At 41.3% G+C, this 11,776-nt stretch overlaps 1 protein-coding gene and 1 long non-coding RNA gene across 2 annotated transcripts in view; one reads left to right on the top strand and one right to left on the bottom strand.

The window, feature by feature from the left end:
* The first annotated feature begins 4,280 nt into the window (after window positions 1-4,280).
* SLC9A9 (solute carrier family 9 member A9) overlaps window positions 4,281-11,776 on the top strand; it is a 511,724-nt gene continuing 504,228 nt past the window's right edge. Inside the window, exon 1 of the mRNA XM_014852057.3 lies at window positions 4,281-4,755. Within this exon, the coding sequence (XP_014707543.2) occupies window positions 4,581-4,755 (175 nt within the window). The 5' untranslated portion in view covers window positions 4,281-4,580. The remainder of the gene's footprint in view (window positions 4,756-11,776) is intronic.
* Window positions 4,762-11,776, bottom strand: part of LOC123279262 (uncharacterized) — an 83,796-nt gene continuing 76,781 nt past the window's right edge. Inside the window, exon 3 of the long non-coding RNA XR_006517182.2 lies at window positions 4,762-7,658. This is a non-coding gene — a long non-coding RNA (uncharacterized lncRNA). The remainder of the gene's footprint in view (window positions 7,659-11,776) is intronic.

Genomic DNA, 11,776 nt, shown 5'->3' with positions numbered 1-11,776 from the left:
TGGGACTCTTCAGTGAAGAAATGCCTAAATGAAAGGTGGGATCCAGGCTGTGTTTGCTGGGGCAAGACCAGCAAGCAGCAGCCGGTGCAAGTGGAGGGGGATTCCCCTCCTCTCTGGTCATCGCTGGATGGGGGACCTTCTGTACTTTTGGGCATCAATGACCAAAAATCCCGAGAGGAGACCTCACCTGGGAAAGCAGTGAGGTCTGTACCCCAGTTTTCCCTCCTTGGAGCATGGCTGGAACACAGCCTGTGGGGTAGAAGAAGGAAGAGGTCCTCATTCATGCCACACGTGTTTCTGTACATGAGAGGTTTAATAAAATTACACAAATCCTCTCATTTTCACTAGTTTGCAGTGACCTTTATTTCACCTTGCCACCATAAAGAAGAGCAGTGGAAAGAACGTGGACTTGGGGGTTATGCTCTGGGTTCATGGCCCTGAGTCCAGAGACCCAGACTCTGCAGAGGCTGAAGAAGAAAAACCAGGTACTGGACAGTGAATTTCTTTGAGACTTAATGTTGTTTAAGTGTTCGTTATGAAATTTAACTTTCCTGTGAAATTTTTGAACTCTCATTTCTCTGTGGGGATCCGCTAGTGGGAGAGGTTCATACTGTTCAACTTAGGTGCATTTTTTGTGCTAACGTGACATTTTTTGGTAGGGGAAGCTAAGATGTGTTGAAAGATAAACTGAGGCACATTAAAATTGCTAAGAGTTTATTTGAACACACACATTCAAATGGGACAGTGCCAAACCAAAACTGCTTAGGGGCGCTCAGCTGCCAGCAGCTAGGAGAGAAGATTTCATAGGGAAGACATGGAAGTGAAGCAAGGAAATTATTTGATTGGCTGTAGCTGAAGCGGCTGCCTCATTTGGGAAAGCCTGATTGGCTGTTTGTGACTGATTGTTCTTCAGTTGCATTGTCTTGGGTTTGAGTGCAGTTGGGTTTGGTTTGCTCGCATAGGCTACCAAGGCATCCGAGCCCCCAGTCTAACGGTCACTGCATTTAACTACTTTAACAGATGGATTTATGGCAAGTTTGCAAATAGAATAGGGGGGCAATTTTTGGTTTAGTGCACTGTGTGGCCTTCAAGTAAACTTAATCACAGTTCTGTCCTAGTCCATTTCAGAAGCTTTGGGGGGCAAAATATGAAATTCCCACCTCACTGGTCTCAGGGAAGGATAAATATCAGGGGAGAGGCAAAGGGAAGGAGGCAATGGGATTTTCCCTTAGCCCAGGGCCTGAGTTTACTTAAGTATTTTCTGTTAAGCCCAATGGTTGAGAGAGAACCAAGACTGGGCTCAAGGGAGTGGAGAAGGGGAACCCTCAGCATCTCTCCTCACGGTGGGAAAGTTTCCCTTCTCGATCCTCTGAGCCCACAGTCTCCACTGTCCTCTCCAAGAATGTAGAACTCTCAAACGGTTGGTCAGATTCTGGAATGCAGTCTGTGGGTTCTAACTGGTCACATTCACCAGTTGGGGTGAGATTACTAATCTAGGAAAGCTTACCTGGCCTGGGAGGCCTCTATCTGTGAATCTTTCCCTCCACAGGGCTGGATGAGCAGGTTGAGGCAGGGCATTCTCACCACAATAGACTGGGCCATCCTGTTTTTCTCTTTACTTCCACTTGCCTGCATGTTGCATCTTGTACCCAGTAGGTGTTCAGACTGGGATTAAGGGACAATCAAGAATTCTTCTTTGGGCCTTTTGCCTAAGTTTTGGGTTCCATCCTACCTTCATCAGAGAACATGGCACGAAGGGTTATGGTCGCCATCTAATGAAACAGTACCTTAATTTTTAATTGATATTCTTCTTTGTGTGAATGTCTCCCTCAGGAATCTCATAAAGCAGTTATTATTGATGGTACAGGATTTGTGAATTTGGGGAACCTTAGCTTTTAGGGTGACTGACTGTTCTGGTTTGCCTGTGACTAAGGAGTTTCCTGGGATACAGGACTTTCAGTGCTAAAACCAGGAAAGTCTCCGACAAGCTAAGATGAGTTGATCACCCTAGCTGAAAAGTCATCTTCAGGCCATTAAACCCCACACGTGAATTTGACTCCTTCTGGCTATGAAGCCTTGGCTATGTCACCAAACATCTCTGAGCGTTAAAGCCCTCATCTGTAGAAGGGATTTTGTGAATATTAAGTTAAACTAAATTAAATTTCCTAGCATATTTTCTGCTCTGTGGTAGATACCACATTGATATGTATTTCTATTTCATTTTCTTACTTTTATTGGTACAGCAGAATATAAATGATCTCCTAAGAAGAAAACACACAGTAGAAGGAATTGAAATACTTTTCTGAGTGAAAGAATTGGAGAAGGTTCCTGAACCCCCTTTTCTTCTCGGTTTCCCATCCTAATGTTAAGCAGCATCGAGATTGGACAAGGGTTGGTGAATGGATCCCATTCCCGGAATAAACCAGGGACCTCATATTCAACTAACAGCAGGGGCCATGCAGGGAGCCGGAATGAGTTAAATGGGACGAATGGGACTTGTGGCGAACAGGCCACCACTCAGCCCTCACAGAGTGTGGCCACACGGGTAAGACTCGTATGCCAGGGCTCATCAGTTTTCTCTAGAGAAGACTTGTGTATGTTTTTTTAATGTGAAATATACTTATTTGAGTATGTTGACATCAAATTTGGGACTTTTGAAAACAACATCTTAGCCAATCAAAACATTCTGAGGGCCTTTAACCCTCTCGCTGAGTTGCTTCCTTGGGTAAGAGAGTAAAATTGGATGTCATCATTAGACAACCAAAGAAACTTTAGTCTGCCCAAGTGGAATAATCAGCATTATTAAAAGGAAACCAAAGTAGTTAAATGATGACCGAAAAGAAAAAAAAAGATAGGAAGTTGCCGGGTTTTGAATTTGCGTTATCTTGTGAATCTAACAACTCAAGACTAAACCTGTGGGGTTGCAAAATTATGAAGGTAGAACCTGCTAGCAAAGTTTCATGAAATGCTTGAAGCATTAGCTGACAGATTTCAAAACAGTGTGAATATTAGTCATCACAGAGATGCCTGCCAGAAAGGGCAGTATGTTAAAGAACGTCTAGGGCGCAGAAATACCCCCCGCTGAGCTACACTCCGAGAGGAAGTGAGGAAGTGAGCTGCGAAGCTGCAGAAGGCAAAGGAGCTGAAGCAGCAGTTTCACATTATGTGGTGGATAGACTTTCTCTGTGGGGGAAACTGTCAGTGAGGAGCTAGTTAGCTCCCAATATATTACAGGTTTGACCTCTAGCTTGTGGTGACCAGATCTTTCGAGGCTATCCTCGGACTCATCCTGCTCAATGAATCACTTCCACTGTATAAATTGAATTCTAATTCTGTCAAGTATGAGGATACTAGAGGATTAATAGTCCTGAGTTATAATAATATCCTGAAATGATGAGAAACCTTACTTAACCCTGGAGCGTATCTAATTGCCCTACAGCGCCGATAAGGCACACAAATAGTAACGATTGCTAAGAAAGCAGCATGGCAGTATTACCTTGAACTTTTTCAAAAAGCATAAAAATATGAATTCAAATAGAACCACCTGCCCAATGGAAGAAGAGCTGAAGAATCGTCACTGTCATGGTCCAAGCCCTGTTCAGGTCCCGGCCTTGTGATTCCAGAGACTTCATTACTGGTGGCAGCCTATTCCTAGGTGAGCCACAGTGTCTTGCCACAGGACAGAGGAAGTTCGTGATCTGTGGCAGATTTCTGTGGGTCGAGAATGTCTGGGCCAGAAGCTCTACAAAGAGAAATCCATGTCTGGAGCATCACTGAGGATGGCTGCATGGTTTCGTCCTTCAAAGATAGGTGTTTAGTTTCTTTTCTTTTTTGACACAACATATCCAAACAGCGCAGCTGTAGAGATGGAGACAGAATTTTCTTTTTGTCTTTTGCTTTCATTTATTCTTGTTAAAAGAAAAACAATTGACTCAGAATTTAAATGCTTCTCTTGTGACTACCAATTGTGTAAAGCCAAACAGAGAGAGTCATATTCGAAATTCTTTTTGGCTTTTCAACTTAAAAAAACTCCCTGTGAAATCATTTTAGGTCAAACCAGAGCTATCAATCCCCATCACATTGGTAGGCTTTGGCTGGAGAGGAAAAATCTCACATGTGAGTGAGGTTATGTATGATTTGCAAATTGGCTTTTTAAACTTAGAAAATGTTGCTGTTGTAAGGTGATCTGTTTTATTATTCATCTGCAATTCACTGGTTATGCAGCTTAAGGAGACTTGTTTGAAACGGTAAGATCATAACTCAAAATCTCAGAATGATTGCTTGCAGGTTTGTCCAATATGAAAGATGATTTCGTGGAATGAATCATTTAAGACAGTAAGGGTCGACGATGAAACCACACTCGGGAGTTTGAAAAGAGACGAGGCTGCTTTAAGAGAGAAACAGGAAGTTGTAACTAGAAGCCATCTGAATACTAAGCCAAAGCAGAATGCTGGTGAAGTAGCAACTTAAGTGGCAGTGCTTATTCTGAAATCCTCAGGCTGCCAGACTGTCTTAGGCAAACCTTCATAAAATAGCCCTTATCTAAGTTTTTGTCTAAGGAATCCCAGGAAGACTGGAGAATGGAGAGACAGCGAAGGTTCTTGTCTGAGAAGGATGAGTATCAGTTTCAACATCAGGGAGCTGTGGAGCTGCTTGTCTTCAATTTTTTGCTCATCCTTACCATTTTGACAATCTGGTTATTTAAAAATCATCGATTTCGCTTCTTGCATGAAACTGGAGGAGCGATGGTGTACGGTGAGTGCAGAAATTGTAGGGTTGATGTGAAACTTGTTGCTTGGGCGTAATTAGAGACTTGTGCTCAGATGGCAAAGTAGCGAAACTGGAGAAAACGTGCTGATTGAAATGTCATTAGCTCGATGAAAGGTGCTGCAGCATAATGAAGGCTCATCTCTGCAGATGAGCTGCCGAAATTTGCCTTGTCACAAGAGTTAATGTCACAGTCATGTTCTCACGCGGCGCAGAATGCAAGTCTGTTGACAGATGCCGGTCCATTGTCATGTGGGGAGTGAAAGCTGGGTAGCTGTTTGTTTCTGTAGTGGTAGAGGCTGGGAAGTGATGGCTCTGCACGCACAAAGAGCAGCCTTCTTTCACAAGAGGGACTGGGGAGCATTATAAAGTTCCAGAAATAACATCACTTAAAAATGTATGCAGCAAATCTGCTTACATCAACTAGTTTCAGGAAGAAAACTTGCAGAAATGTACCCCACCCCTGCTGTTGGAATAATTGTGTCCAAATCCATTTTAATTATATGAAATAATTATATTTTTTCTTCTAATATACAAGAGTTTCTTTATGTAGTCCTTTTCATTTCTTAGCCTGATTTCAGACTTTCTGACTTATATTATTGCCGTTATTACTATTATTTGTCACATATCTTTTTGGGGGGTAAAGGAGCCCACGCTGTGGAAAAGCAATTGTTTAACATGTTCAACTCCTGAAGTATTGCTCTTGCTGTGCAATTTACCACGCCCTCCCTTTCAGAAGGTTTAATAAAATGTGACAGAGAATATCTAGTCTGTACTCTCATCTTTTAAAGTAAAATGCAAGACACCAGTAGTTTTAAAACTGATCTTATTGATGAAATAGTTCACTTTACCACTCTTATCTCAGCTGATAAGGGATAGAAACTTTGAACACAACAGAAACAGGTGAGGCATTGCTATAATTCATAGCAAAGGATGTAGTTATATTTCGCTTCCCTCATTTGGGGAGTCCTGAAGCCTTGTACATCCCTGAGGTTCTGGGAGCAGGATCAACGCACATTTTATGTACTAACCGTATCATGTCCTGATGTTAACAACGTACGGTCATGATTTGAGACCATAAGAAATCCTTTGCCTTAACTGGATCCCACTGTGAGATACTTGAGCTGGGAGGCAGAAGTTTCAGGTGAAGCAGTGTAATTTCTTTGGGAAGACTGATGTGCTGACTCACTTAGAGCAGAGTTAAGTTCCTTTGTACTGAGGATCTTAAAGCACATGACAGCACTCTCCTTTGAGGTGAAAAAACTCACAATCAGATTGAAGAGAAACAGTTAAACAGAAAGGAAGTGATGCTGTCAGACGTGAAACCCTAGGCTCCAGTCATTTACCCTTCCCCATCATCAGTGGACCAGGATCTTTCTCTTGACTGGGTTAATAAATAATCAATGAGGATATGGGACGTAATCTGAGAAGCCAGAAACAGTGTAATTCTTGGCATTAAATTAAAGGGCTACATATGGTTTAGCTAAACAACACACATTTAAAAATTATGAACTTTTTTAAAGGGAAAGATTTCTTCACAACCCTGAATTTGGTTGAACTATGACTCATTGGCCAATTTCAGCTTATCTATGATACCATATGTTATCTTATCTATGATATGTTATCTATGATAAAGACGTTGATTAAATTTTGGTGACCTTTTAAAATTAAAATATACTTTATACTCACAACACATAAATGTATTTTTAACTTTTGAACCTGAAAAATTCCAGATTACCTTTAATCTTCAATAACTTTATGAAACTTTTAAGTTCTGGTTGAAGTCATAAAATATTAGTGCCTTGTATAAGTGTTGAGATAGCATTTCTCTAAATTGCTATTCTAAAGGCAGTTTAGGCTTAAAGTTTATAGATGGGATTATGTTGAGCTGTCTGATTTCTCTTTCATGAATTTTTTACGTAAAAGTTATTAAAAGCAAGTTCTGAAATAGTGAAATGCAGAAAGATTATAAAAATTATGAAGAAATGCATATATATGTATAACTGTTCCGTTACTAGAATTTTTAGTATCTTCGAGTCATCTCGAAGTATATAAATCAATGAAAAACTTTTAGTGTTGTTTAACTTTTCTGTTGACATAGGATTATAATTATTCGAATTTAAGGAGATCTTAGAGGTTATCTTCTTCAGCCCTCTCATTGTACAGGGGAAGAAACTGAATCTCAAAGAAGTGGAGTAAATTCTCCAAAATTGAATAGCGACTTAGGGCAGGTTCCACGTGCTTTGACTCATCCACATGCCTGATGAGGTTCATGTTCATCCTAAAAGCTCTGTCACTGAGAGTCTTTGAAAACAGTCCATGTGGACGGCCTTAGTGACTTCTTGTATTTCTTCTTCAGAGGTGATCTAACTGTTTTATCTGAAATGTTTATTAGGGACTTTCTGTCAGTCGGATGATAAAATAGTCTGAAACTACAACAGAAGAACAAGATGGCACATTCTAATAAACACTTTCAAATGATAAGGGAAAAGGAGATGCCAAGTGAATTAACTGTCCAGTTATAAATGAATTTGGAATTCCTAGATTATGAAAGAGCTTTGGAGGTCATAAGTCCAACATCCTCATTTCGCAGGTGACAAAACAGAGAGACAGATGTAGGTCATGTAGTCAGTTAGCTGCTGAGCTGGCATTCAACCTCCATCTCTACTAAGAGATGTTGAAGAGGTTTTAAAATGAGTAAATTCTTTCAATGATTGTCCTGTGGAGAGGATGTGTCCATGACATCCAGATGCATCCTCATATTGTTTATGTTTTCAGGATTAGTCAGAGAGATTTATTTTCCAGGAAGTCCGACAGAGTGAAATTTCAGAGCAAGACTGGATAAACCCCTTCGTCTTCAGAGGATGGAACGCATGGTTTCTGCCAGAGCCCTGCCAGGGTCATGGTGATAATCAATGGGAAGAAAAGAAACAAAACCACGTTTAAAACTAAAACTTTTAAAAGTTTCCTTTTTTAAAGGAGATGAACATTTGAGAACAAACTGTACCTCAGACATCTCCATCCTACAGACAAATATAATAAAGCATTTTCTAGGATTTCATGGTCCTGCACCCAGTGCTTACCAATGAATTTGTCTGACAGATCTCCTACTGGATTGACTACTGCTCTTGCTCTCATCAACTGTTCGTACAACGTGTCATTTTCCTCTGTATCAAGAACCATAAATATTTTTCTCAAGCACCGAATTTCCTGTAATACCTCAGGCCACTCTGCCATCTGCCTTTCTGCTGGTATCCCATTGACGTTTGTCAAATGTCCTTTAGAAGACACAATAGATGCTGATGCATTTTATCATTATACCAGGGAATCCAATTTAAAAAATTTAGGGAGCAGGGACTTAGGGAATAAGTAATTAAAGAAAAATGAGGGGAAAAGTCATCAAACAGAACACGTAACTGGGGCCCGCCCTGTGGCTGATTGGTTAAGTTCGCGCACTCTGCTGCAGCGGCCCAGCGTTTTGCTGGTTCAGATCCTGGGCACCAACATGGCACCGCTCATCAGGCCACGTTGAGGTGGCGTCCCACATCCCACAACTAGAAGGACCTGCAACTAAGATATACAGCTATGTACCAGGGGGGATTTGGGGAGATAAAGCATAAAAAAAAAAGAACATGTAACTGCTCTTTTATGGTTATTGTTAGGTACAGTTTCCTGGTTGTTAACCTTAAAATATCATATGAAGGGTTGTAGAGGCCAAGAGAAATCATGTGTGGTGTTTGGTTTGACTCAGTGTTCGTTGGCTAGAAATCTGATACACCAAATACAAATAATCCACTAGGTGAAAAATAGCTTTTCTCTTGGTGTTGAGGGTCCTAGGATGCTTTTAAAAATTAGAGGCAGCATTATCAGAATAGTTTCGCTTCACCAGGAGCGGGAATGGGTAATTCTGTCTCATGACATTCTATGGGTCTCACTATTTCAAAATTGAAGGACTAGAATCCATCTGGTTTAAAATAGAAGCTATGGTGATATTCGTTTAAATTGGACTAAAAGCTTAAATGACTATTAATGGTCAAAATATTGATTGACAGCAGCTGGTGCACTTAGTGCTGCTCACTTAGGGCTCTGTAACCCTTGCTCGTTGCTCATAAAAGAAAAATTGCTCCTTGTTCCCTGATGACATTAAGAATTCCATTACACATCACTGGGGGCTCCCATACTTTATAGGACATTCACAATGCCACGCATTTGAGGGCTGGGATCTGAGCTTAGGGACAGAACAATTTGAACCTCCTAGAATTCTACCTTTGATTTCAGGGCCTTACAATATAAGGGCCAGTCTCTGAATTCTTGTAGAAATTTTGCTCAGAGTTCAGTGGGCAGAAGGGAAATTTCAAGCTACAAAGCTTAGATTTTGAATTCATTAAATCATATCATATTAAACTGTTAAACTACGGCTGACTGGCTATGAGTATACTTAGCAGTTTAATCGGGTCAATTCAGTTCACTCAACAGCATGTTTTTCAAGATTTAAAGAAAATATAGTTACGTGGTGAATCACCAAGCTTTAAAAGCTGTCTGTCTTGAAAAATCGTAAGGCTTTAATTTCATGCTAACATTACTTGGAGTTTCCTCAGGATGAAATTGGGCTGTTGGACGTGGTGTGGCTCCACCCTAGTGATGCATTTCGCTCTCCTCAGTCCAGCCCTGCCTCCCTGACTGCCAGGCCCACAAGAGATGTTTACGAGCACTTCACGCCCGGCCGCCTGCCTGGAAGGCCCTTCTGAGGATTTTACTTTATTCAAACGTGGCATGCTTTATGGAGAAAGCTTTGGGTGCTCTCTTGGGGATTTGAGTTTTTAAATCTTGATAATTTTCTTTTTTTTTTCCCAGTAGCTAGATGCATTACTTTGGGCCATGACTTAACTTCTGGCCTTACTTTCTCATCTGTAAAATGAGCAAGAAATGAAATAGATATCACCAAGCTCCCGTCCAGCTGCAAAAGTCCTTCAAAGTCCAGGCCAAGACTGACTTCAGCCTCCAGGCAGCTCTCAGCCCAAACCAGCAGCTTTCTTCCCAGAGCCTACCAGCTTCTAACATTTCCAGGCCTTTCTCTCAGACGGGATTTGAGTTAGTATTACTTCGCCCCTCTTAGTTCTTCTAGTCCTGCTCTGACTTTGTAATGGTGCTCAGTCAAACCTGTTGGATTCCTGTCAGAAGGGGAGGCGAGCACGCTGTACCATCAGAACAGTGAGGGCTGGCTGGCTTCAGGGTTTTGTGGATGCATGTCCTGAGAGAATCAGAGTGGCTCTGGTTTAATTTGAAGGGATCTGCAGAAAAGGTAATTAGGGTTAAGAGCCCAGTGAACTATACTTGCTCTCCCTTTTGGTGTAAAAAGGTTGATTTTAAGTGGCTTCAGCCATCAGGGCAAGGTTTTCCATGCTGTAGAGCATTAGCTGGACAGTGAAGAAGGCTGCCTCGAAACAGATGGATTCATTTGAAATATAGTGTCGGAGGAGAGCTCTACGCATACCCTGGGCTGCCAGAAAGACGAACAAGTGGGTCCTAGAGCAAATTAAGCCTGAACGACCGTTGGAGGCAAAAATGATAGAACCAAGGCTGTCCTACTTTGAACACATCGTGAGGAGGCAGGGTTCTTGGGAAAGACAATAATGCTGGGAAAAATAGAAAGCAGCAGGAAAAGAGGAAGACAAAATAGGAGATGGGTTGACTCCAAAAGGAAGCCATAGCACGAGTCTACAGAAGTTGAGGAGGGTTGTTGAGGACAGGACATTGTGGGACATCACTCATTCACAGAGTCACCAGGAGTCAGAGCCAACTTGATGGCTCAGAACAAGACGAGTGTCAGCCAAAGAAAAAATGGGAAAGTCGAAAGCTTATTCCTCTCTGTAGGTTTTTAAAAGTGGATTTTAAGCAAATAACCTCCTATATATTTGGCAGTGCTTCTGAATCCCTAAGGAGCTACAGAGGAAGCCCTTAGAGCGAGCTACAGGCCTCCAGGATCCCTCTCAGGGGTCCGAAGGCTGGTGTGTGTTCACAGCAAGAAGATAAATTTGATTCAAACTAGTTATGGAGATATTACATGTAGTGTAAATTGAATTAAAATTATATGGTTATGGAAGTGGGGACATGAAGAACTAACATTTGTTAAATATCTATTATGTGAAAATGTATAATAAAAATAGCTAACAAATAGCATTTAAGATGTGAACTATGCTGTCCTAAGTACTTTACATAAATTAACTCATTGAATCCTCACAGCAACCATTTTTTAGATGGGGAAACTGAGGAACCAAAATATTAAGTAACTTGCTCAAGGTCACGTGTCTGCTAAACGTCCTGGCTGGGATGCAAACCTTTGCAGTTGGGCTCTCTGTAGCCACTGGTATCACAAACTTGAGTGTGTCTATGTGTGTATGTGTGTGTTTGGGGAAGGTGTTATCACTTTCATGTTACAAATGAGGAAACTGACACTTAGAGACATACAGTAATTTTCTGGTAATGAATAGGGCTGAGCCTCAGACCAAGGACCATAAAACTCGTGTTCTTTCACCTGTATTACTCACAAGTGTTGCTGTTATTTAATAAATGTCTACTCTGTGCCAGGTGATGGTACCTTAGGAAGTTTACAGAAGAAAGATGGATATTGAGATATCTAACTACATACGTTTTGCTAATCCACATCCATGCAAAACAGGCATGATGATCTTCACTTTGCATATAAGTACACAGAAACTCAGAAAATTTACAACTTGGCCAAGGCTGTGCAGAATAATTGGCAAACACATCATTTTTGAAAGCCACAGTTGTCCTTTCTTCAAAGTCTTGATACGCTCTTGCTCTTGATGCAAACTCTCTGATGAAGTCAAGGAGTGGGAAAGGGTGGGGAAGAGAGGCGGGTGGTTAAGTTTTTCTTTTACTCGAGGCTTCAGAAATGTTCTATTGTCCATTGCAAAAACCCCAGCATGGGAAAGACAGTGGGAGTAATGTTGTGAAAGTGCATCCATGCCAAGCAGCTGGGTTGAAA

The sequence above is a fragment of the Equus asinus genome, chromosome 21 (assembly GCF_041296235.1).
Source record: "Equus asinus isolate D_3611 breed Donkey chromosome 21, EquAss-T2T_v2, whole genome shotgun sequence".
In the NCBI taxonomy this organism is placed as follows: domain Eukaryota; kingdom Metazoa; phylum Chordata; class Mammalia; order Perissodactyla; family Equidae; genus Equus; species Equus asinus.
This window is presented reverse-complemented; position numbering and strand designations above follow the sequence as displayed.